Genomic DNA, 25000 nt, shown 5'->3' with positions numbered 1-25000 from the left:
CGCGCGCGCATGTGCGTTTGTGTGTGTACAACAAGTCTGGAAAATCACAGAAATATTCCTCCCCGTACAGTTCCTTCCTCATGTTTCACCTCACCTTAAATGCAGAACTCGACACTGTAGAATGCACAGCTCTCATGCCGACATTTCTTCTGTTCACTCCAGTACGTACTCACACTGACTTCCAGTGTCGAGGAGAAGTCAAAAGTGTGCATACTGATCCATATACGCTACACCACATATGTTTTGTGGAGGAAAAATGCAGCAGATGCCTGACTTTTGCATGAAACCTGGCAACATGTACGGTGGTCAGGCCTTGAGAGCCTACCCTAGGTCTGTGAAAAACATGAACATAAAAATGGAGAGAAAAAAAAACAAATAAATCAAATCAACAAAATCAGTAAACATATCAAAATACAAGACAGTAAGAGATATCTGAAGGACAAATGACTGAAACAAAACAAAGAACAACAAAAAAAAGGGCCATGCTCAGCGAAACCAGTGTGCACCAGTACTCACGTCTCCCCCGCTCTCTTTAAGCCCAATGATGTTGGGGTGTGACGCCAGTTTGACGATGACCTCTGGAGCAAGGTCAAGGCCGGTGTTGACGGGCACATTGTACAGAATGACTGGCACCGGGCTGGAGTCAGCGACCTGCAGCAACACCACACCCAGCACACTGCGCCAAACGGCATCGGTAACACCATCTTTCACCATCCCACTCCTTGTGCAATTCCATACAGTCTCATACCATACCACTGAATCATGCTGTCATTTGCAGTGCTGCACTGTGTATATTATTATGTGATGCAAAGCTCTTCAAATCCATGTAACACAATGTCACAGAATGCAACTGAGTGATGGCCTAGAGGTAACGCGTCCGCCTAGGAAGCGAGAGAATCTGAGTGCGCTGGTTCGAATCACGGCTCAGCCGCCGATATTTTCTCCCCCTCCACTAGACCTTGAGTGGTGGTCTGGACGTTAGTCTTTCGGATGAGACGATAAACCGAGGTCCCGTGTGCAGCATACACTTAGCGCACGTAAAAGAACCCACGGCAACAAAAGGGTTGTTCCTGGCAAAATTCTGTAGAAAAATCCACTGCAATAGGAAAAACAAATAAAACTGCAAGCAGGAAAAAATACAAAAAAATGGGTGGCGTTGTAGTGTAGCGACGCGCTCTCCCTGGGGAGAGCAGCCCGAATTTCACACAGAGAAATCTGTTGTGATAAAAAAGAAATACAAATACAAATGAAGCACACCACCTGATATTCTGCTTCTGGTTTGGTTCCAGTCTCTCAAGGAGGCATCACTGCTAGGCAGATGCCTGACCAGAAGCATAACCCTACATGCTTAGTCAGGCCTTGAGTGCATGCCTATATATTTGTGTACCGGTCAGAGTGGATTTCTTCAAACAGAATTTTGCCAGAGGACAACCCTTTTGTTGCCATGGGCTCTTTTTCAGTGCGCCAAGTGTGAGCTGCACATGGGACCTCGGTTCATTATCTCATCTGAGTGACTAGACACTCAAACTTGAGAGAAAGGGTGAAAGTAGGAATTGAACCATGACAGGCGCAATAGCCAAATGGTTCAAGCGTTGGACTTTCAATCTGAGGGTCCCGGGTTCGAGTCATGGTGATGGTGCCTGGTGGGTAAAGGGTGGAGATTTTTACGATCTCCCAGGTCAACCTATGTGCAGACCTGCTAGTGCCTGAACTCCCTTCATGTGTATATGCAAGCAGAAGATCAAATACGCACGTTAAAGATCCTGTAATCCATGTCAGCGTTCAGTGGGTTATGGAAACAAGAACATACCCAGCATGCACACCCCCGAAAACGGAGTATGGCTGCCTACATGGCGGGGTAAAAACGGTCATACACGTAAAAGCCCACTCGTGTGCATATGAGTGAACGCAGAAGAAGAAGAAGAAGAAGGAAGAACTGAACCCAGTCCCTCATGGACACTGTACTGGCTGATGAGCGTCTTAACCATTCTGCCTCCTTCGTCCACACCACACTGCCAGTCTTCTCCGGTGGTTTATGATCAGTTAAAAGTCTTGGGGGGCGCCAGGCACTCTCTTACCACTATTCTAGGAGGTCCCACACTCCCTTCACAGGGTCACTCTAATGCTGCACATTGTCATCAAATCTGCATTGCTACACACGTACAAAGGCAGGCATATCTTTTGGTGACAAACATCTGGGCTTCTGGGCCATGAAGTAGCGCAGGGGAAACTTGTCTTTGGAGCAGATGATCCCAGTGTTAGACTGAAGCTCTGATGCACAGTTTTCTTTCTGTTTATGTGCATGTGTTTGTTCTAGAAATCTGTAGAACATCTCAAGGATCCAACTTAAGCATGCAGTGCGAATAATGCAGTATCAGCTCAAGAGCCACCCTGTTTCTCCATTCCCAGATTCAAACACTGGCTCCTTCTCTGTCTCTGGACCTTGCCCTTGAAACGATCTCCCTCTTTGGCTTCATCAAATCCCTGCACTCAAGCTCCTTCACTTCTGGCTTTAAAACCTACCTCTTCCAAATTAGCTTCTCTGTCTCCTCCCTTATTCCCTCCATGTATCTTCAGCCTTCTATCAATGCATAGTCATTAGTTTTAATTTTCATCAACTTTATATATTTCAGAGTTATTCATGCATCGTGAAAGTTGAGTGTAAAAGTATGTTTGCAAACAAGATATAGCGCTACATATACATAAAAAAAAGCACCATTATTGATTGTCATAATTCTTATGAGAAGCCCTGTAACACAAGAGACACAGAACCTTTGTGTAATGCGCCAGCATGGCATCACCCGTCATGTTGGCTTTATAGTAACACGGAGTGACCACCATCACAGCATCCACCCCAGCTTCTGCCATCTTCTCCGTCATTGCAATCGTTGCGCTTGTCGCTGTAAGTACAACAACAACAAGGCTTCATGCATCTTTCAGGGCTTCTCGAAAGCTAGAAATCTTGAGGGAACCCAGGGAATCTTTCACCATAATGTTAGTGGGTCCCAGACTGCCTTTAAAGGGTAATGATAAAGCTGCCCATTCTGCTCAAATCTGCACTGCTACATATACACAAAGGCAGGCTTCTGTTCTTGTCATAATCGTCTCAGTTTCTTGGTCAAGAAGTAGTGAAGGGAATCAAGTCCTCTTCTTTTCAGCAGACTTTCCAAGCATCAGACTAAGCACCATCAGAGCAGTGATCAAAATCCACTGTCTACTAATCAGCACAAGACAGTGGGGAGGGGAGGCAATCCTCCCATTCTGCCGTTTCCATCTCCCCCGACCAAAGTCAGGTACCCATTCACACCTGGGTGGAGTGAGGAAAATCCAAAGGACACAAGACCGTGCTGAAACGAGAACTTCAACCCTGATCACTGGTGAACGCTGCATCGTACGTTCAATACCTGACTGACTCTACCATGTCACTTCTAGGTATGTGACAACATTCATGAAATTATCATAAACTCTGATTATTTATTTTCCTCCTTGTTTCCCCCCCTTTCTTTTCCTTACAAAGTCTATTCATGTCTTAAAACAGAATGTTTCATTGCTCACCAAACTATTCAACAGTATTTTGAATTAATACAAAGTACAGAACACACACACACACACACACACACACACACACACACAAAGAAAAAAAGAAGAAGAAAAAAAAAGACTAATGATATGTCATATAGGAATTGTTGATTTGGTTATTAGAAAAAGTCATGGATTAAAAATGATTCTCATCAAGTTTCACAACAAGTTAAACTTCCACATGGATTGATTAATAGATCTTGTTTTGATCCGATTTGATTCTAAACCTCCAAAAACCTATTAAAAAAAAAAAAAAATCACTGATCTCTACAGGTACTCACATTCACAGCCAGATCCAGCAATGAGCAGTTTGCCAGCCGGCACCATCTCCTTGACTCTCTTCACCATCTCCACACGCTCCTCACTGGTCAGGAAGGCATACTCCCCGTTGGAGCCTTGCACTACATAGCCTGCCAACCACACAGTCTGATCAGTGTCACAGTTCTGAATGTGCCTCAATTTGTTCATGTTTCAGTTTAACATTTCTTCATGGAGCCTTGCACTACATAGCCTGCCAACCACCCAGTCTGATCAGTGTCACAGTTCTGTAATGTGCCTCAATTTGTTCATGTTTCAGTTTAACATTTCTTCATGGAGCCTTGCACTACATAGCCTGCCAACCACCCAGTCTGATCAGTGTCACAGTTCTGTAATGTGCCTCAATTTGTTCATGTTTCAGTTTAACATTTCTTCATGGTGTCTTGCACTACATAGCCTGCCAACCACCCAGTCTGATCAGTGTCACAGTTCTGAATGTGCCTCAATTTGTTCATGTTTCAGTTTAACATTTCTTCATGGAGTCTTGCACTACATAGCCTGCCAACCACCCAGTCTGATCAGTGTCACAGTTCTGAATGTGCCTCAATTTGTTCATGTTTCAGTTTAACATTTCTTCATGGAGCCTTGCACTACATAGCCTGCCAACCACCCAGTCTGATCAGTGTCACAGTTCTGAATGTGCCTCAATTTGTTCATGTTTCAGTTTAACATTTCTTCATGGAGCCTTGCACTACATAGCCTGCCAACCACCCAGTCTGATCAGTGTCACAGTTCTGAATGTGCCTCAATTTGTTCATGTTTCAGTTTAACATTTCTTCATGGAGTCTTGCACTACATAGCCTGCCAACCACCCAGTCTGATCAGTGTCACAGTTCTGAATGTGCCTCAATTTGTTCATGTTTCAGTTTAACATTTCTTCATGGAGTCTTGCACTACATAGCCTGCCAACCACCCAGTCTGATCAGTGTCACAGTTCTGAATGTGCCTCAATTTGTTCATGTTTCAGTTTAACATTTCTTCATGGAGTCTTGCACTACATAGCCTGCCAACCACCCAGTCTGATCAGTGTCACAGTTCTGAATGTGCCTCAATTTGTTCATGTTTCAGTTTAACATTTCTTCATGGAGTCTTGCACTACATAGCCTGCCAACCACCCAGTCTGATCAGTGTCACAGTTCTGAATGTGCCTCAATTTGTTCATGTTTCAGTTTAACATTTCTTCATGGAGTCTTGCACTACATAGCCTGCCAACCACCCAGTCTGATCAGTGTCACAGTTCTGAATGTGCCTCAATTTGTTCATGTTTCAGTTTAACATTTCTTCATGGAGTCTTGCACTACATAGCCTGCCAACCACCCAGTCTGATCACTGTCACAGTTCTGAATGTGCCTCAATTTGTTCATGTTTCAGTTTAACATCTATTCATGTAGTCTGAATGACGAAAAAAAACAACATTTACTCAAGAGCCAGAAACTAATACAATAATTATGTGCATGAATGCAAGAAAGAAAGAGAGCGACTGAGAGACAGGCAGAGACAAAGAGTGTGTGTGAATGAGTGTCAGTGTATTACTGTGTCTGTGTGTGTGTGTGTGTGTGTGTGTGTGTCTGTGTGTCTGTGTGTGTGTGTGTGTGTGAGTCTGTGTCTGTGTACACTCACAACACACACTCTCTCTCTCTCTCTCTCACACACATTTCACAGTGTAAAATATTTCAACAAACAACTGGGGGAGAGGGGAAAAAAGAAAAAGAAAGCAATAACAACAGATACCTCTGAATGGGATTTTGTTCCACTTGTCGATGTTGGATTGCAGTTTATCATAGGCGATAGTCTCATCAGCTCGGAAGGGGGTGGTGACGGGTGGATATATGCCGCTAATGTCCAGTGTACTGGCCGCTCTCACTCCACTGTGGAAGTGCAGAGAGTCCAGAGGCACTCTGGCACCTTTCCCTGACATCCAGCGGAAGAGGTGTGGAGCACTTCTTTTCAGAACTTGCCTGACAGCCATTTGGTGTCACTGCTGTTGTTATCGTAACTACCTGAAGGTAGTTACATGTAATATTGTTCAAAGTAAAACATTTCCCTGAAACTGAATATGCATCAGTTCTGGACAAAAGCAGTTGGAACTTTAAAAATGTATTTAAAATATATAAAAATATTACTTGAAATTTGGCCAAGCAGAGCAAACTGATAGGCCTAGTTTGCATCAGTTTGACATGGTACAGTATATGACACACACACAAAAAATTACCTGTTAGCGTGTCTGAGTGAGTGAGTGAGTGAGTGAGTGAGTGAGTGTGTGTGTGTGTGTGTGTGTGTGTGTGTGTGTGTGTGTGTGTGTGTGTGTGTGTGTGTGTCACACTGTGTGTGTCACACTGTGTGTGTCACACTGTGTGTGTGTATGGTGCATGTATGTGTGTGTGTGTGTGCGGGCGCGCACACGCTTGTGTGTATGAGTAGTGCATACATGTGTGGGTGTTTCTATGTGTGTGTGTGTGTGTGTGTGTGTGTGTGTGTGTGTGTTGGTATGTTGTGTGTGTGTGTGTGTGTGTGCACTTGCTCACATGTGTGCATGTGTTTTTCTTCTTTTTTTCTTTTTTTTTTCTTTTTTTTTTTAGATACTAGTTATGGCTCTCTTCTTCTTTTTAGCTATTACAAGACCAACTTTCATTGCTGATGGATGTTTATGTCCCATTTATTATATGCTAGATATGTTTGTGTTTACATTAAAACTACACACACACGCACCCAATTTCACACACACGCCAACACACACACACACACAGTTCTCTCTCTCTCTCTCTCTCTCTAACCAATTGTTACACAGAGAGTTCTAACATGAATAATGTAACCTTAAACGAATGCATTCTTCTGGGGCGGGGGGTGGGGGCTGAGAGGCGGTCTCTGCAGCAACCCGACAGGTCGGCACATTCGTGCTGTTTACTAACACGTAACGTACTTTGGTTTTTCATCTGAAAGGTAAATGGGAGCTTCGTTCAGACTTGCCAATCTAAAATACTATTACACTGTTAGCCTCTTAACAGCCGTACTGTGAATCAAAAGACGTAGGTATGTTTATATTGCCCGATCAATACTGGTTACTACTTTTAAGCGGAGTCTTCGGCCTGATTGCCTTCAAGTAACAAACTATCAACAACATTCAGACCACTGCACTGACCTGGTGAAACGAAACCTTCTTGCTGGATTCAGCACTAACTGTGTGACCAAACGAGTTGGCTTTTTCGCTAAATAGTGCTCCTTCCTGTACTTCACGAATTCCTTCCTGTCACACCACGAGTAATTTTCCGGCCTGATTTTACACAAATAATTGCCGAGCGTGCAACCTCAGCAACGTGGTAAATCTCAGTCGGCCTTGAAGTTCAACTTTCACCTCGAACCACATTGACCTACATGCATGCTCACGTTCCGGGCAATACCACTCTCGTCCAAAAAGTCAAACTGAGGGGGTGTCAGGTTGTTTTTTCCATGCCAGCCTGCGAGGATGTGCAAGGAAAAAAGTGCGCGATGGATTGGATTTGGTGTGTGCGTGTGAATATATTCACATTTGTGTATAGGTAATATGGAGGGCTGACCTGGTCTGACCTTGGAATGAAACATTCAGTGTTGTAGAGGGCGTCTTTGAGACTGCAAACGGCTGCGGACACATGAACTGACCGCAGAGATGGTGTGTGTGTTTATGTGTGTGTGTGTGTGTGTGTGGTTATTTGCTGTTATTCTTTGATATTTACGGATTGTTGATTCCGCATTATCGGGACTGGCCAGAGGGCAAAACTGATGCAGAAGTGAACCGCGGCAACTCACAGAAGAAAACAGTAAACAAGAGGACATCATCATATACACAGATGGCTCAAACACCAAAGACCATTTCGGTTGGGGACTCACTGCGAAACAAAATGGAAAAACAAATAGGGAAGAGAATGCTGCCTACAAAGTCACAACCTCCAGCCCAGCGATGGAAGTTGAAGCCGGGCTGTGACACATGCTCTCCAGTGGCTATCATCTGTCCATATGCCAGTGTGGAAACCAACATGCCATGATTCTAACGGACTCAATGAACCTCATACAGACAATTCAGTTGAAAGTGGAACGGGAAGCCCAGAGTGGCATGAGGCAATGTGCAACTTTCAGATTCGAAAACTTACATGGTCATACTGACCGGGACATACATAATGTTAAGGGAAATGAGCGAGCTGACAGACTTGCTGCATGGTAACACAACGACAACGAGCGACCTACATCTAGGACTGAAAATGGGAAATCCTCAGAAGAGTCAAAGAATACCAAAAAAGAACAGGTACAAGGCCATCAGTCACACCATCGATCGCCTCAGTCAAAGAAATAAAGGTAGAGAGAGGCCGGATCGAGCGGCCGTAAGTCTGGCATGAAAGGTATAGAGAACGATGCTTTGCAAATCAAACGAATATTGGCATCATTTCCAAACCAACATTGCGCAGAACAAGATAATAGAATCAGTGGCTTTGATATCATACTGGCAAACTGATAGACCAGATAGTAAGTGAAGAACCATCATGGCTTAACCATGATGTGGTGAATGAACTTTACGCACTCACTAGAACATTCTGGAACAAACTAATAGTGTCCAGAGACGTCACTGACTGTGGCGTTAAGAAGAATGAAATGGAACACTGCTCCGAGCATATGACGACATGGCAATTATTTAGATCAATCATAGGTGAGCTGTGGCTAACATGTCAAAGCAATAACTGAACAAAGAATCAATTGAACAAAGCAATAACTGAACATACTCATATGAACACAAGTACTGTGTCGAACAAAGCAATTTACAAATCAACACATTCTACACACTAGTACATACTAGCCGCCAGTGCACGTTCAGTTCAGTCCTGGCATCAGAGATCTTTTACCACCCCTCTTGCGGCCAGCAGTGGCACTGAGCCTCTGTGTGTGTGTGTGTGTGTGTGTGTGTGTGTGTGTGTGTGTGTGCACGGTGTGTGTGCGCAGTGGCAACTTGAATGCGCGCGCGTGTGTGTGTGTGTGTGTGTGTCACTGTGTGTGTGTCAGGGGGTGTGTGTGTGTATGTGTGTCACCGTGTCAGTGTGTCTGTGTGTTTGTATGCGTGCGGCGGGCGAGTGTGTAAGTGTTCATACTAGTGTGTCAGGAGAGCTATGTGCACGTCAGTGTGTGTGTGTGTGTGTGTGTGTGTGTGTGTGTGTGTGTGTACGGGCTGTATGTTTTACATTTATTTGCTTATTTATTTATTATGATTATTATCTTTTTATTTTGTTGTTATTATTATTATTACTATTATTACTATTATATTTTCTTTTTCTTTTCTTTTCTTTTTTGTATATGCTTATTTGTTTATTTATTATGATTATTATCTTTTTATTTTGTTGTTATTATTATTATTACTATTATATTTTCTTTTCTTTTCTTTTCTTTTTTGTATATGTATTTTTCTTAGATATTCATTTACCTCTCTTTTTTTTTCCTCTTTTTTTTTCTTTCTCTCAAGGCCTGACTAAGCGCGTTGGGTTACACTGCTATTCAGGCATCTGCTTCAGTGGCACATGTGGTACGTGTAGCGTATATGGATTTGGCCGAACGCAGTGACGCCTCCTTGAGCTACTGATATTGATTCCGCTGTTCTAGTTTATCCCGTTCTCTGTATATTTAACCACCACCGGTGTATATAGGTACCCCCCGTTAAATACACACACACACACACACACACCGGTACACACACACACACACACACACACCCACACCACACCGGTTCCAAATCTATTAATAATTTTACTCTGTTACACAGAGAGGGAGAGACAGAGAGACACACGCAGAGACAGAGAGGGATGAGGATACAACATGAATCTAAATTAAGGAAGCAACTGTTCTGTGGCCCCAGGGCACACAATCACACGCTCAGCATAGCGTGCCAAGCTGAAGGGGCTATAACTGAGTCTCTGAGTGTCATGAGTTTCGAGTCAGGGGTTATCTTTCTTCGTTTGGCGCGGCTGGAATATCATGGTAGTTTAATTATTTCCAAGGATTCTCGTTCGCGTTAACAGTCAACGGTGTTCGCTGCAATGAGATGGTGAGGAATCAATAAATGAGCACACATGCAGATTTCTAGTCAGTTGCCGTCACCTCAGTGAGTATAAGAAGCGAACACAGCATTACTGACTGGAATATAAGTATGTTGCATAACTACCAATCAACAATTATAGATAATAAAAAATAAAAAAATAAAAAAATTAAAGAGGAAAAAAAAAAGAGATGATAAATGAATGAATAAATAATGACAGTTCAACAGAGGAAGAAGCCCCAAAAAGGACCTGCCATCCCTTGTGGTTCATCACTACTGAGCGGAGCACTGCAGATCTGCATGTTTTATTATATAGATAGATAGATAGAGTGTGTCAGGTCAGGGGCATAGCCCTTGCTACTGGTACCATGTAACTCAGTACTACCTTCTGCATGTGAAGTCTCCCAACGACGGACCAGGCGGAGGAGGAAACCTCTCCCAACGGCTGTGAAGGCGAAAGAGGATGACCAAACGGGGCAGGGGGAGCTCTTATCCTTGGCTGGAAGTCCCCCTAGGAGACGGAGCTCCGAAGAAAAAACCTGCAACTGCCGAGGCCGTCCTACACGTGGCAGTATCTGCACCTGTGGGACTGTGAGCGTCGGTAGGCGAGAGAGTGGGGAAGGGACTGCACAACTCCTCCTCACTAAAAAAAAAAAGTCACCTGTGCTGGTCAGGCAACCAGGCTAATGTCGGAACGACGAGCTAGCCCTTCAACACCCAGCTTTCCCAAGCCCTGTGGCGATGGAGAAGTGGTAACGGGGACAGGCAGAGGATGCTGCTGGCAGTTCGAGCTAGTCACGACTCTGCACGTAGGCGGCTGTGGGGTGATGGTCGTCCGCCGTAGACTGGGGCAGATGCGGCGCCCGTATCCTCCCACAGTGTCAGAGCAGCCCTTTTTAGGGACAACACTGCTCTCCCCACATGGGGAAGGGGAGATAAAAGGATCCCCAAACAAAGCCTGCCTCACCTAGTACCTAGTAGGAAACCGCACCTACTTGGACATCCAGCAATAGCGGTCGAAAACAACAAAAGAAAAGAACCAGGAGTCATGCCCTGACTCTGGGTGCCTGAAATGTTCGCACCCTCTTAGACAGAGACGACAGACCAGAAAGACGCACAGTGCTCATTGCTAGAATGCTTGATCGCTACCAGGTGGACATAGTAGCCCTGAGCGAAACCAGGTTTGCGGGTGAAACCCAGCTGGAGGAAGTTGGAGGGGGCTACACCTTCTACTGCATTGGGAAGCCAGATGGCATCCCATGAACCTCAGGCGTGGGCTTTGCCATACGAACCAAACTTGCACGACAGCTTGACAGCCTTCCACATGGGATAAACGACAGGCTGATGACCCTGCGTCTGAAGCTGTCCAAGGATCGACGCTTTGCCACAGTCATCAGCTGCTATGCCCCGACGATGACCAACCCTGATGACATCAAAGAAGCTTTCTGCGAGGAGCTCGGCCGCACCATTTCAGCGGTAGACAGAAAGGACAGGCTGATCATTCTTGGGGATTGATTTCAATGCCCGAGTCGGCGTGGACTTCTCCTCGTGGCCAAAAGTCCTAGGACAGCGCGGCACCGGTAAGTGCAACTCCAACGGACTGCTTTTGCTCTCGCTCTGTGCGCAACATGGACTGGCCATCACCAACACCCTCTTCCAACAAGCGGACAAGTACAAGAACACATGGATGCACCCCCGCTCCAAGCAATGGCACATGCTGGACTATGTGATTGTCCGGCAGAGGGACAGAGGTGATGTTTCCACTACACGCTGCATGAGAGGAGCAGTCTGTTGGTCGGACCATCGCCTGGTACGAAGCAAGATGAACATCAGACTTGCACGCAAGATCCAACCAGCCAGGCAGAAACCCCCTAGGAAGCTGAACATCCACCACCTCCCTATCACCAAGGACGTGCTGCAGCAGCAAATCCAAGTAGCTCTCCAAGAATTCCTGCATCGACTGATGTAGAAGAGGTATGGAGCACCTATAGAGATGCTGTGTACACAGCAGCGCTGACACACTCGGCTTTGTACAGAGGAGCCACATAGACTGGTTTCACGAAAACGACTCTGGAATCTCCAAGCTCTGAACACACTGCATATAAGCATCAGGATCACATTTCATTAAAGACTGCCGAGGAAGGAGAACCAGTTCTTGCAAACCAAGCAACTCGTACAGAAGAGGCTGCGTGAGATGAAGAACACCTGGTGGATAGAAAGTCCGAAGAGCTTCAGTCCGCTGCTGATGCTCACGACATGAAGACCTTCCATGATGGTCTCCGAGCTGTGTATGGGCCCGAGGTCACAGGATCAACCCCTGTCCGAGCCTCGGACCAGACCACCCTCCTGACAGACAAGAAAGACATCCTTGCCCGCTGGGCAGAGCACTTCAACACCCTCCTCAACAGGGACTCGTCCGTATCTGACGAGGCAATTGCAGCCCTCCCACAGCTACCAGTCAATGACTCGCTAGCTGCCCCTCCCACCAAGGTCGAGACCCAGAAGGCCCTGAAGCTGACAACGTCAGGAAAAGCACCAGGAGCGGATGGAATCCAGGCTGACATCTACAAGTATGGAGGCGAGGTGTCTGACAGACAAGCTGACCGCCCTGTTCCAGTCTATCTGGGAGAGAGGGGAAGGTCCCCCAGGATTTCAAAGGATGCTTCTATTGTCCACATTTACAAACGGAAGGGAGACAAAACATCCTGCGATAACCACCGTGGAATCTCTCTCTCTGCATCGCCGGCAAGATTCTCGCCCGCATCTAGAACAGAGGTTGCCCATTTTCCCCACAAGTCACCCCTAAAGCCAGGCGGTTTCCGTCAGGAAGGGGGAACATTAAAATGGGTTTCCGTCGCAGATCAAGAGAAGTGCCGTGAGCGAAAAGGATTTCCACTGGTTTGTGCCCTGACAAAGGGCCCTTTGACACGGTGAACCCCCATGGTCTGGGGAAAGGGTCCAAAAGTTCGGCTGCCCAGGAGCCTAATCCAGTGTTTGCGTCTTTCCACAATCTGAAAGCGAGGAAAGGGAAAATCCCAAATTGGTCGTTCCCCTGTGGTAATGGGTAAAGGGGGTGGTTTGGCACCCACCTGTTTCCTTCTTTTCTCCCCAGCTGTTTGACCCCTTTCCCAAAGACTGTGACCGGGGGCATCTCTTCAATTTTTGCACAGATGGCAAAAATTTTTTAATTGCGGGAAACCCCTGCCCGGTTCAGGGGGTTTAGGCCTGATGAGAGAGTTCCCTTCGTGATGCTGTTTTCCCCCTCACCCCCCTTAAAAACATCATTTCGGTCAACGCAGCTTGGACCCCACCCCCACCCCACACACACAAGCCACCCCCACAACAAACAAACACACAACGTTTTTGTGGGGTTTGGGGTATGCGTTTTTTGGATTTTTAATTGCTTTCAATCAAACGCTGTTTTTGGGCAACGACGGTGGGGTTTTTTGGAAATGGCTTTGTTTTCAATTTTTTTTTTACTCTGTTTTTTTTTAAAACAATTTTTTTTTTTTAAAAAAAAAAAAAAACCCCTTTTTTTTTTTTTTTTTTTTTCGCGTTTTTTTAAACATTTTTTTTTTTTTTTTTAACCCAAACCCCTTTTTTGGGGGGGCAAGTTTCAAACCAAGGGATTTTTTTACGAAAGAAAAAAACTCCCGGGGGCCCCCAAAGAGGCAAAAAGGGAGGGTTTTCCAACCCCCCGGTCCTTAAAGAGAGAAGCCGGCCCCCCCCCGCCAAACATCCGGAAAAAGCCTTTTTCCCCCCGGGGAAACCAAAGGTGGGGAAAAGGGGGGTCCCCCCCCCTTGGGAAAAAAAGGGGGGCAAAAAAGGTTGGTCCGCCCAAAGGGAAAAAGAAAGGCCGGGGAAAAAACCGGGAAAAAAAAATTTGGTTTGGTTGGGAAAGGGGAAAATTGACCCCCCGGAAAAAAGGCACCCGGTGGGGAAATTTAGAAAGACAAGGGCAAGAGTTTTTTCCCAAAAGGAAACCCCCAAAATTGAAGACCCCAAAAACCTTTAAAAAGCCCCCGGGACATAGACTCGTTTTGGAAAAAAATGATGCCCCTTTACCCCTGTCCGGGGGAGCTGTGCTTAGTGGCATAAAGGTTTTTAAAAAAAAGGAATCTGGGCCCTAAGGAGAGGTGAGCGAAAGGAGCAGGGCTTAATTTTTGGGACGTTTTCCCTTGCAACACCTGTGGGGAAGTGCTGCAAAACCCCGAATCGGGCCCCTTTTTTCCCTATGAGGCACACACCGAAGATAAGCCTGCCTGCCCATCATCCCCGGACCCACGGGAGACTCATCAGAAGTGAGTGAAGACAACAATACACAAAGACAGTTTTTCCATCTATTGAAGATGATGATAGGAGATAGTAGATAAATAGAAAGACAGGTAGATGACAGAAGATAGATAGAGGAAAAATAAAAGCAGCGTTAAGCCCGATGACTCTTCACAAAGTGAAAAACTGTCATTGGTTTTACATGTAATTCCTTTGGGGAACTCTTTTTTAGAAAGCCTCGAGTAACTTCAAACCCTTTTTTTTTTGTCGGCCTTCTTTACATGAGCAGGCCTGGCGTAATTAACAGCGTTAAAATTTTCTTGTTAATTATTTTAGTGCTATGTTCCATTACTCCCAACCCCCCCCTTTCCAACTCCTTCGTTTTTATAACTAGGCGAAATTGTTGTTGTGCAGCTACTGGATTTAAAAAAAAGATATATTTTGTCATTTGTAGTGGAATATGCGTATCATCTCATATTAGTGTACCTCGGCTCAAACAACAGCATTTTGCATGCTACTTTAAACATGACAAGTGGCTGTACTGTATGTCTTGACATCACTTTCTGTTCTTTTCTTCTTTCTTCTTTCTTTTTTTTTGGGGAGGGGGGGGGGGGGGGGGGGTCAGTTGCTCAGTTTTTTGGTTTTGTTTTGTTGTTTGTGATGACTATGATGTTGTTCAAGTGTCTGCTGCTGCTGCTGCTGCTGCTGTGAGTAATAATTATCAGAAGCCAGAAACCAGCAAGCAGAAGCTCTGGTGACAAGTCCAATGACAACTCTGCACAGACCAGAACAGCAGCTGCTGGGTAATGCTATATAGTGGGAAAAAACCTCCGTCCGTTGTGAAGGAAAAACTATGTATAAATTGATTTGACAGAGTAACTGGTACTTGGCACGTTGGGAAGATTCTTCAGTCCTGTGTCTTTTGATAAGCATTAAATAAAAATAACCAAGAAGATTTAAGTCCTGACGGAGGCAGTTACCTGTCAATTTTATGACTGAAATTCACGTGAGCACACTGACCCGCCGAACATACTACGTGTGCGCGCACGCGCTCATAAACACTCACACACACACACACACACACACACACACACACACCACACACATATAGGCGCGCACAAACACACACAGACACACACAGACACACAGCCACACAGACACACCCACACACACAACACACACACACACACACACACACACACACCAATCCACCACCGGAATTAAGCCAGGCACAGGCTGGGAAGAGGCACTGACCGACTAGTTGGAAGAAAACACGACCAGACTGTCGGAGCCTCTTCCAAACCGGAACCCTTCCCTTCTTATGCATCCCGTAGATTGTCATTGTCATGACGTGATTGTTATGCGTTCATTTGGCCATTGTCATGACGTGATTGTATGCGTTTATTTGGCCGTTGTCATGACGTGATTGTTATGCGTTCATTTGGCCATTGTCATGACGTGATCATGATGGATTTGTTTGGTCATTGTCCTGTGATTGTTATGCGTTCATCTGGCCATTGTCATGACGTGATCACCATGGGTTTACTGATTTGGTAACTGTCATGATGTGACTCAGATGGAGTTATTTCGTCATTGCAATGACGTGATTATGATGTGTTCATTTGGCTGTTGCCATGACGTAATTATGACGGATATATTTCGTCATTGTAATGACGTGATTATGTGTTCATTGGCCATTGTCATGACGTGATTATGATTGATTTGTTTCGTCATTGTAATGACGTGATTATGATGTGTTCATTTGGCTATTGTCATGACGTGATAATAATGGGTTCATCTGGCCATTGTTATGATGTGATTATGGGTTTACTGATTTGGTAATTGTCATGACGTGATTATGATGTGTTCATTTGGCTATTGTCATGACGTAGTAATGATGTGTTCATTTGGCCATTGTCATGACGTAATTATTATAGGCTCATCTGGCCAGTCATGACGTGTTTATAATGGGTTCATCTGGCCATTGTCATGACGTAATTATCATAATGTTCATTTGCCCAGTCTTGACGTGGTAACAACGTGTTCATATGACCGCAATCATGAAGTGCATTGCAGACAGACGGAAGTATGGCCGGGGTTGGAGGGATGTGGGGTGGGGGCGGCGGCGTTGGTATGGGAGGTGTTGGAGGCGTCTATGAGCATGCGCGCAAGCGTATTGTCGATGATGTGCGTGTGATTTTACCGTTGCTTGTGTGTTGAGCACAATGATCACAGTAGACAGATTGATGGAGGAATGAAGTCCCAAAACAGTAACTACAATACAAACACTTGCACTGGCCAGCTGTGACAAACAAGACGAATCAATACCACTGCTAAATGTACTATTGCAACTAGTACTACCTCAACCGCCACCATCATCACTACCACGATCTAATCTACTACTACTATTGCTGCTGCTGTTGCTGTTGCTGCTGCCATCACCACCGCAATACCAATATTGCTACTACTACTACTACTACTACGACGACGACGACGACGACGACGACGACAATGCTGCTGATGCTATGATGCTGCTGCTACTGACACTTTTCCAACTGAATGGTACAGCACGGTAATTGTTGCCGTTCCTACTGCTCATTCTACACACAGCTGCTGTTGCTACTGCCGCTGGATGTTCTGTCGTTTGCGGCTGATATTTCTAATGTGGCACCAAAAAAAAAAAATCTCTTTCTATGCCCCTTTCTGTCTGTTTGTTTGTCTGCTTGACACACACACACACACACACACACACACACACACACACACACACACACACACACACACACAAGCACATAATTATACGCGCGCGCGCGCGCACACACACACACACACACACACACATACACACACACACCACCCCAGACGATTATACACAGACATGCGTGCGCGTAACCCCACCTTCTCCCACTCCCCGCCCAGACCTGAGATGATCAAGTGGACAATACCTGACTGGCCACTTTAACTCTCTCCATACGAACGGCGAAAGAGACGACGTTAACAGCGTTTCACCCCAATTACCATCATCAAAATATTGCAAGTGGAAGGCTCTTATACTGAAGAGGTGAATGTTGACAAAGATACCACAATTCTGACGACGGAAGCTAAAGGTTGGATCATTCAGACACCCACTGGACATCCGAGGGGTCTGTGTAGAGGAGAAGAGAGGACTGGCCGTACTGAGTGAGTTAATGGCACGATCTGGACTCTCTCCAATGAACTAGGCATTGCAGTGGAGTCTCTCCAACGAACTAGCATTGCAGTGGACTCTCTCCAACGAACTACTGGACTCTCTCCAACGAACTAGCATTGCAGTGGAGTCTCTCCAACGAACCTGGCATTCCTGTGGCACCACTTGCAGCACGTGCCACAGATGTCTGGCTCTCTGAGAGAACTGAGCACAGGCAGTGTGTTGCGGAAATTATTCATTAGTAGCAGCAGCAATAGCAGCAGCACCAGTAGTAGCAGTAGTAGCAGCAGCAGCAGAAGTAGAAGTAGTGTGGATGTTGTTGTTATGATTATTCTCTCTAGCAGTAGTGGTGGTGGTAGTAGTAGTAGTAGTGGTGGTTTGGTTGTTGTTGTTATGATCATTATCTCTGTGTGCATTTACACCCTTGTTTGAGTGTGTGTGCGCGCGCGTAGGTGTCGCCGGTTTTTGTTCTTGATTTATTGCAGTCATTTGCTTTCTACGTATCTTTCACCATATTCTCTTTTGAAAGAGTTTATCAATTTCTTATTCTGTATGTGTTTATATAATTTTATTTCTTATATTTCATTTCATGTTACTGTTTTACACAAACCAATGACAGGCTCTTAAGGTCTAACCGCCGTGTTACCCAGGTTTATGCGAAGGCCACGCATCTGCTTCTCTTTTTTTTTTCCACAGCAGATGTGGTGTAGCGTCTATGAAACAGTCCGCGCACTTGAATCTGAAACTAAAACACATCGTCATTATCACGATTATTGCTGTTTCTGCTGCTGCTTCTGCTGCTGCTGCTTACAGACTGGCCAACCGTATGTCTAGAATATGGAGGATTTTTTTTTTTCAAAAAGGTCAATATCGATCTTGTGGGACCCCAACAAGGGGGAATGGTTCAAAACGCTCATCTGTCTGGGTTCGATTTCCGCTCACGCCCTTTCTCCCTAAGTTTATCTGGAAAGTAAAACCGAGTGTATAGTCAATCGGGTGATACGATAAACTGAGGTCCCGTGTGTAGCACGTACTTGGCGCACTGAAAAAGAACCCATGGCAACAAAAGCGTTGTCCTCTGACAAAATTCATTCTTTTTTTAACCCGCAGCCCCGGGAAAAGGAAAACCCCAAAAAAAAACATGATACATAATTCCTGATGTGTTTTGGGGTTATGTGCGGTGGGGACATCTGCCTGGCTTTTATGGCTTTGCCTAATTATTTCCCCGGGAAAAGAAAGTAACGCCCCCTTGAAAAAACTGAAACGGGAAACCCGGGAAATTTAAAAAACAGCCGGGAGGAAAATTTTTTCTGAAAAAAAATAGTTTTTGCTTTTAATTTTTAAAATCGCCTTTTGGCTTTGAGCGCCCCTTTCATTTTTTTAAACGTTTATTTTTTTTAAGGGGAAAAAAGAAAAAAAAATTTTAATCAAAACACAATAAAACTGATGTGCAAGAAATTATTTTAAAACAAAAAAGTAAAATAAAGAAGAAAATACCCAAGGGGAAAATTTTCCCTTTCTAGGTGGCAAAAAACAAAAAAATTAATAAAGTGCCCAAAAAAGGGAAACAAAAAAAAAATTTTCAGGTTTTTTTTCAAAAAAAAAAGGCGAATCGTTCAGCGGTTTGGGGTGGGGGTGGGGGGGGGTGGGGTGGGGAGGGGGGGGTTAAAGGGACAGAAAGGAAGAAAAGGAAAGGGAAAAAAAGAAACAAAATAAAACAAAAACACACACCCCACCCCACACAAAAACACAACACACACACACACACACACACACACACCGGGAGAGAGAGAGAGAAGAGAGAGAGAGAGGGGAGAGAGAGAAAAAAAGGGGGGGCAAAAGGGGTTGAAAAATTAAAAAAAGAAAAACTTTTTTTAAAAACAGAATTTCAGAAGGCGGGAAGGGGATGCATTTTGTAACTAAAAAAAGCCCCAGAATCCCAAAAGGGCCCCGGCGCAGTGGAGGGGAGGGGGGGTGGAAAAAGAGGGTGGGGGGAGGGGGGGGGGGGGTTTGGGTAAAGGGGGAAAAGTAACACAAAACTCTAAAAAATTTTTGAAACGAGGCCGGATTTTGGGGCCCCCCAAAAACTTAAAACTTTCACAAAAAAGCAGGTCCAAACACACACAAAGTAAAGGTTTTCAAAACTGAACCCTGTTTTAAACAAACCCCCAAGAAAAACCATCCTGCTGAAAACCCAAAATTTTACTTCGTTCCGCCACACTACGACAAAAATTTTAATTTTTAAACCCAAACACAGATAAATCCCAGTGAACGGGAAAAAATCCCCAAAAAATTAAATTTTTCAAAAAACCCTAGACACCACGGGGCCCCAAAATTTGCTGCTGCAATACCCCGTTTTGCAGAAAGAAACGGTTTCAGGGCGATGGTTTTCGTTTCTTTTCCCCAAAAACCAAAGGCCCCATCGGGGTTTTCCAAAACCCCACAATGTTTTAAAAACCCAAATTTAATTTTTGGGGCATTCCATTCTGTCAAACTAAATGAAAATGAAAAAAAAAATGCTTTTAATTTACGCAGGGGGAAAAATAAAATTTAAAGTTCAAGGGGTACTGCTAGGGACCATGACTTTTTTTTCCTAAACCCGATTTTTTTTAAAAAATTTGGGTGAAATTGCTGTTAGGCATTGGAAATTTTTTTTTTCTTCGTTTTAAAAAAAAAAAAACAAACACAAAAACACACAACCACCCACACACACACAAACACAAAATGCCCTAAAATTTCCCAACCCCCCAAAAAGACATTAAAAGAACCGTGCTCACGGACGGCAAAGGGCATGCACATATTTAGAAAACCGTGTGTGTGTGTCAGTGGTGTGGTGTGGGGAAATTGCTGGCGTTGGGTGTGGGGTTTTCATGCGGTGCTTGCGGCGTCCCGTGTGTGTGTGTTGTGGGGGGTCCCCCCCGCGGGGGGTGGGTTGGGGGGGTGGTTTTCCACTTTTTGTTTTTGAGGGGAATAGACACAAGTGGATTGAAAGCAAGGGCCTTTTTTAACAACTCATCGAACATATCCTTCTTTAAAGGGCCCAGGGAACAAAGAAAAATTTTATTTTTAAAACATGGAGCAAAAAAAACCCAAAAATTCCCCCTTTTATTAAAAAATTTGAATTAAAAAGTATTGGGGATGATTTCCAGTTTTAATAAACCCGGCGCAACCTCAAATATAAAACACACAAAAAAACACCACCACACACACTCCCACACCCACAAACCCCAAACAACACACAAACCACACACACAGGGACTTACTTTTTTTGGTAAGTTTTTCCTCCCTGGAAAAACCGGGGGGAAAAAAAATAAAAAAGACATTGCGCGCGCACACACCAATTATGGGGTTTGGTGTGCATAATGGGGGAGACAAAGACAAAGAGGGGGAAAGGGAAAGAGGGGGTGGTGGAAAAGGAAAGGGGCATAGGGGAAGTTTGTGAAAATGGGGGAAAGTGGGGGAGGATCTTTTAAATGAGGAGAAGGTATAAAACAGGGAATTTTAAAAAGGAGATTTTCCGTTTTTAGAATCTTTAAACCCTTGGGGCATTTTCCCTTGTTTTAGGGTATCCAACCCAAATTTTAACTGATGCAGAAAACAAAATTTGTTTTGGGCCGGTGAAGTTTTTTTGGCTATGTTGCGACGAAAATATAATGTCGATGATAAAGGGTTAGACCCAAACTTTAGAAAGGGTTTTTTTGATTAAAACCCCAATGAATAAAACCTTGTACATGAAAAACTTATTTTGTCATGTCGGGTTCTTTTGTTTCCTGTAGGGAAACCTTTGAAAATCCGGGTAAAAAAGGTTTCGGGGGGGGGTTGGGGGCCCCGGGCCCAAAACCCGGGCACTCCCACTGCTCCTTCCGGGACGGGTTTGGGGGGGGGTGCTAGACCCCCTTATGGGGGGATCCAAAAAAGGGGCCCCGGCTAAGGAGAGCCACCGAGGCCATCCTTGCCCACGTGCGGTGTGCATGCCACACGAATTTGGCCCCCCGGGGGTGTGTTTTACCCTTTGCATGCGAAGTCGGGGTTTCCGGGCAAAAAAATCTGCGGAAGAAAAAACCTATGGGGTTCAAGGGAGGGGGAAGGCTTTTTACCCCAACGCACTGTGGGAGTGAAGGAGCATGATGAGCCCCAAAAAAAGGGATTTTTGGGTTCATCCACTGCATCTGTCTTTCCCCCAGTCGTTCGACTTATCTTGCCCCCGGGAAATTTTGGGGGGCCCACGGACGGAGAGTGAGGTCGAGGGTTGCGCAACTCCTCTTCTTTTTAAACAAACTCATCGGGGAAGTCTTAAAGTCACCCAAAACTGTCCTTTCATCCTTAAACATTTATAAACCCCCAAGTCCGTGGCGACAGGCGACCCGCCCAAAACGACAGGTGTGGGTACACGGCATTCCCCGAGCCGCGGGACCATCCAAAGGGGCTCGGGCCCAATGGGGGGCCCCCCTTTCGTCAAACGGAAACCCGATGGAGCTCGGCACCCGGTCGGAGCGTTGAGCACCCCTCTTTTGGAATGCACTGCCACCCCCTTTGGGGGAATGAGGAAGGGGGTTAAAAAAAGGTCCCCAAAAAAATTGGGCCGGGGCTCCATACACCCGGGCCCACATCCCGCGGCTGGGGGGGCCCTTTAATCAGCTTTTCCAAAACAAAAAAAAAAAAAGAAAAAAAAAAGGGATGGTTCCTTAAACCAAATTGGTGCTTGGAAAATTAAGGGGCTCTCCTGGACAGGAAAACCCGGGGAAAACCCCCAAGGCCCCCCAAAGGAGAACGGCACAGTTGCATCCGAACTCGCCAGATAAAAAATTGACACGCAGCCTTGAGTGAATTTGGGTTTGCAGGGGGGAAGGGGAAGCTTATGAACGGGGATGGTTTCCCCTTCTTTTTGGAATGGACGTGGGGGTCGAAGGCGGGGAGGCGGGGGGTTGGTTTTGAAATTTAAAACAGCACTTTTTCAGCAAGCTAGCTGGAATCCCAAGGGGAAGGTCAACGATGGGTTTTGGGCCCAAATGAAACCCCCAAACTGGCTTTCGGGGCCAAAACCTCACTATTGTCGTGCCTACGCCCCAAAACCATGCCCAACCCCGGGGATAAAGTAAAGGGGAAAGGGTTCAAAGGGACCTTCACTGTTAAATTGCTGCTATCCCTAAAGCAGACAAGCCTTCATTTTTGGGGGAATTAAAATTGAAGGTTGGCTTTTACTACTTCCCCGGGGTTGGGTAGGAAAAGGCACGGTGGGGGCCACTGAAAACCCAAATGGATTGCTTTTGCTTCGGATTTGTGAGAGCACGCCTGCTAAAAACCAACAATTTTTCCCTCCCTCCCACCCAAACAGGACTTTCTTTGGATCCCCTCGTAAAAAGCTTTGGGCTTTCTCTTTCCTTTACTTTTTCCATCTCGGGAAAAGGGAAGGAAGTGTACTTGTAAAATGCCCATGTGCGGCGCCGAGTTTTGGGAATGCCATCCCCTTTGTATTTCTCGAAGTGATATTCAAATTCCAGCCCAAGGACGCCCCCAAGGCCAGAAGGCTCCAAAAAGGGCCAAACATCCCCAAAGGGGAAAAAAAATCACCATCAAACAGTCCTTTGTGGAGTTTGCTGGGATGTCGGGAAATTTCCGCCTCTCTGGAAAACCCGAATGGGGGAGTTTTACGGGGGGCCCCTGCGCGAGCTGAAACTATAGTACAGCTTCAGAACCCTGGGACCCTTTACCGAAAGCACAGAGATGGTTTTTATGAAAACTGTGATGAAATCAAGCCCGCTTCTGGGAGAGAAACGCCGTCTGGGATCAAGTACCTTTAGCAAACCCAAAAAATCCAACAAAAAAGGATGTTACATGCCATCGCGGACCGTTCAGCCCAAAAAGGGACGCCAGTTAAGGGTTTAAATGGCGGGTAAAAGCTGATGAGATTCCGGGGTTTTGCCCGAAAGGAAGATAGAAGAGGTTTTTGTAGCCTTAAAAGAAGTCTACGGCCCAAAAATCCCTCAGGATCATCCCCCCTCCTCAGGGGGGATTGGGGGCCTTGGATCCCGGAAGGGGGAAAAATTTTTCCCGAAACCCGGGGGCTGGCACTTCCCAAAAGTGTCTTAAAATCGCCCTTCCTTCTTTAAAAGGGAAGGCCCTTGACCGTCACCCCCAAGTCCCCCTCCGAAGCAAATGGAAGATCCGCCAACACTTTTGAGAACCCCGAAAGCAATCCCTCTGCTTTTCCAGTGGCAAAACAACCCGGCCAGAATCCAAAACCACAGAGGTTTTACAAAGGGTGGGGCCCCTGTGCTTGGGCCGAGAATAAAACAGCTGTTTCACTAATTTGGGAAAGGGAAAAACGGGTCCCCCAAGGGTTTCAAGATGTCACCTTTTACTTTTACAAACGAAAGGGGAACCGGGAAGCCTTTTTGATTTAAACCTTGGGGCATTTCCTTGCCATCCTTTGCAGGCAAATACTTGCCCGGGTACTACTAAAAACCCCCTCACACACACCTTGACCAAGGTCAAATTTTCCGGAAACCCAAGGGGGTTCCCCGGGAAAAAGCGCGGAAACCAAAACTTGGGGGTTTTTTCTGCAAAAGGGGGGCTGCAAAAGAAAAGTCAGGGGCCCAAAAAGCTGGGTCTGTTCCCACCTATTCGCCCCCAATAAGGCCTTTGAAACCGTGGGTTAGAGAGGGGGCTGTGGGGGATCATTGGGGCCAAATACGGATGCCCTCGGGAAAAATTTTTTTCCTGGTCCCAAATTTCCCTGAAGGCATGCAGGTAGATTTTCCGGACAATGGGGAAACATTGCTCCTTTTGCCCGTCAATAATGGTTTTCCCAAACAAAAGGGTTCTTTTTCCCGGGTCCAAGCTGTTCCCCTTTTATGGGTTTTCGGAATTTTTACTGGGTGCCTTTAGAGAAGGCCCATGTTTTGGGATCGGCCCAAAATTTCCCAAAAGAGGGAATTTTTTAACCTCAGAAAGGTTCAGGGAAAAAAGAAGGTCTTTACCCGACACATCCAAAAACTTTTTGTTTGCTGATGATTTTTTGCCTCAACGTGGATCTGAACTGCCTTTTGGGCCCTTTCCATCAGCACGGGAAAAATGAAGTTTTTCCCCTCAGCCAGCCCCAGGGGAAACCCCACGTTTAGCCCAAATCCAGTCCCGGGCAGACTCCGTGCGGTGGGAAGGGGGTTTCATACCTTGGCTTCACACTGTCACGAAAAACGACCATTTGACGATGAAAATGAAAAGTAGGATTGCAAGAGAAAGCGCAATTTTTGGGGGGACTCGTCAAAGTTCCCGGAACAAAGAGGCATTAGTCTTGAGGGCCAACTTTTAGGTCCTTTCTGGGTAGGTTTTCCAACACTACTAAAAGCCTGGAAATTTTTCAGTGTACCCAAAAAAAATTTCCAAGAGGGGTAACCAAATTTCCCACAAACAGGCCTAAGGAAGCTTTCTGCTCGTGGCGGGCAAAACCCAAAAAAAGGGGGCTCGGGTAAAGCCACCCTTTCCCCGGGTCCCTTTTCCCCCATCCCGTTTCCGTCCCAAAAATTCGCTGGGCTGGCCCCGTGGCGGCTTTCCCAAAACCGGGGCCAAAAGGGTCTTCATGGCGAGCTGCAACA

The 25000-nt window shown here is 45.6% G+C and overlaps 1 protein-coding gene across 3 annotated transcripts in view; it reads right to left on the bottom strand.

Annotated features, from left to right (window-relative positions):
- The window catches only part of LOC143276025 (4-hydroxy-2-oxoglutarate aldolase, mitochondrial-like), a 17001-nt gene extending 9776 nt beyond the window's left edge, over window positions 1-7225 (bottom strand). For 2 of the 3 annotated variants that reach the window (XR_013053495.1, XM_076580414.1), the window contains exons 1-5: window positions 7037-7225; window positions 5629-5897; window positions 3861-3989; window positions 2773-2900; window positions 517-651 (exon numbers count right to left, since the gene is read on the bottom strand). Coding sequence is in view for 2 of the 3 variants with exons in the window: in XM_076580414.1 (XP_076436529.1) it covers window positions 517-651; window positions 2773-2900; window positions 3861-3989; window positions 5629-5866 (630 nt within the window). In the remaining variant the exon portion in view is untranslated. The remainder of the gene's footprint in view (window positions 1-516; window positions 652-2772; window positions 2901-3860; window positions 3990-5628; window positions 5898-7036) is intronic. The other variant, XM_076580420.1, reaches the window with a different exon arrangement.
- Window positions 7226-25000: the final 17775 nt, after the last annotated feature.

This window comes from Babylonia areolata, chromosome 2, assembly GCF_041734735.1.
Source record: "Babylonia areolata isolate BAREFJ2019XMU chromosome 2, ASM4173473v1, whole genome shotgun sequence".
Classification (NCBI taxonomy): domain Eukaryota; kingdom Metazoa; phylum Mollusca; class Gastropoda; order Neogastropoda; family Buccinidae; genus Babylonia; species Babylonia areolata.
Note: the sequence above shows the minus strand (reverse complement) of the source record. Positions and strands in the feature narration are given on the sequence as shown.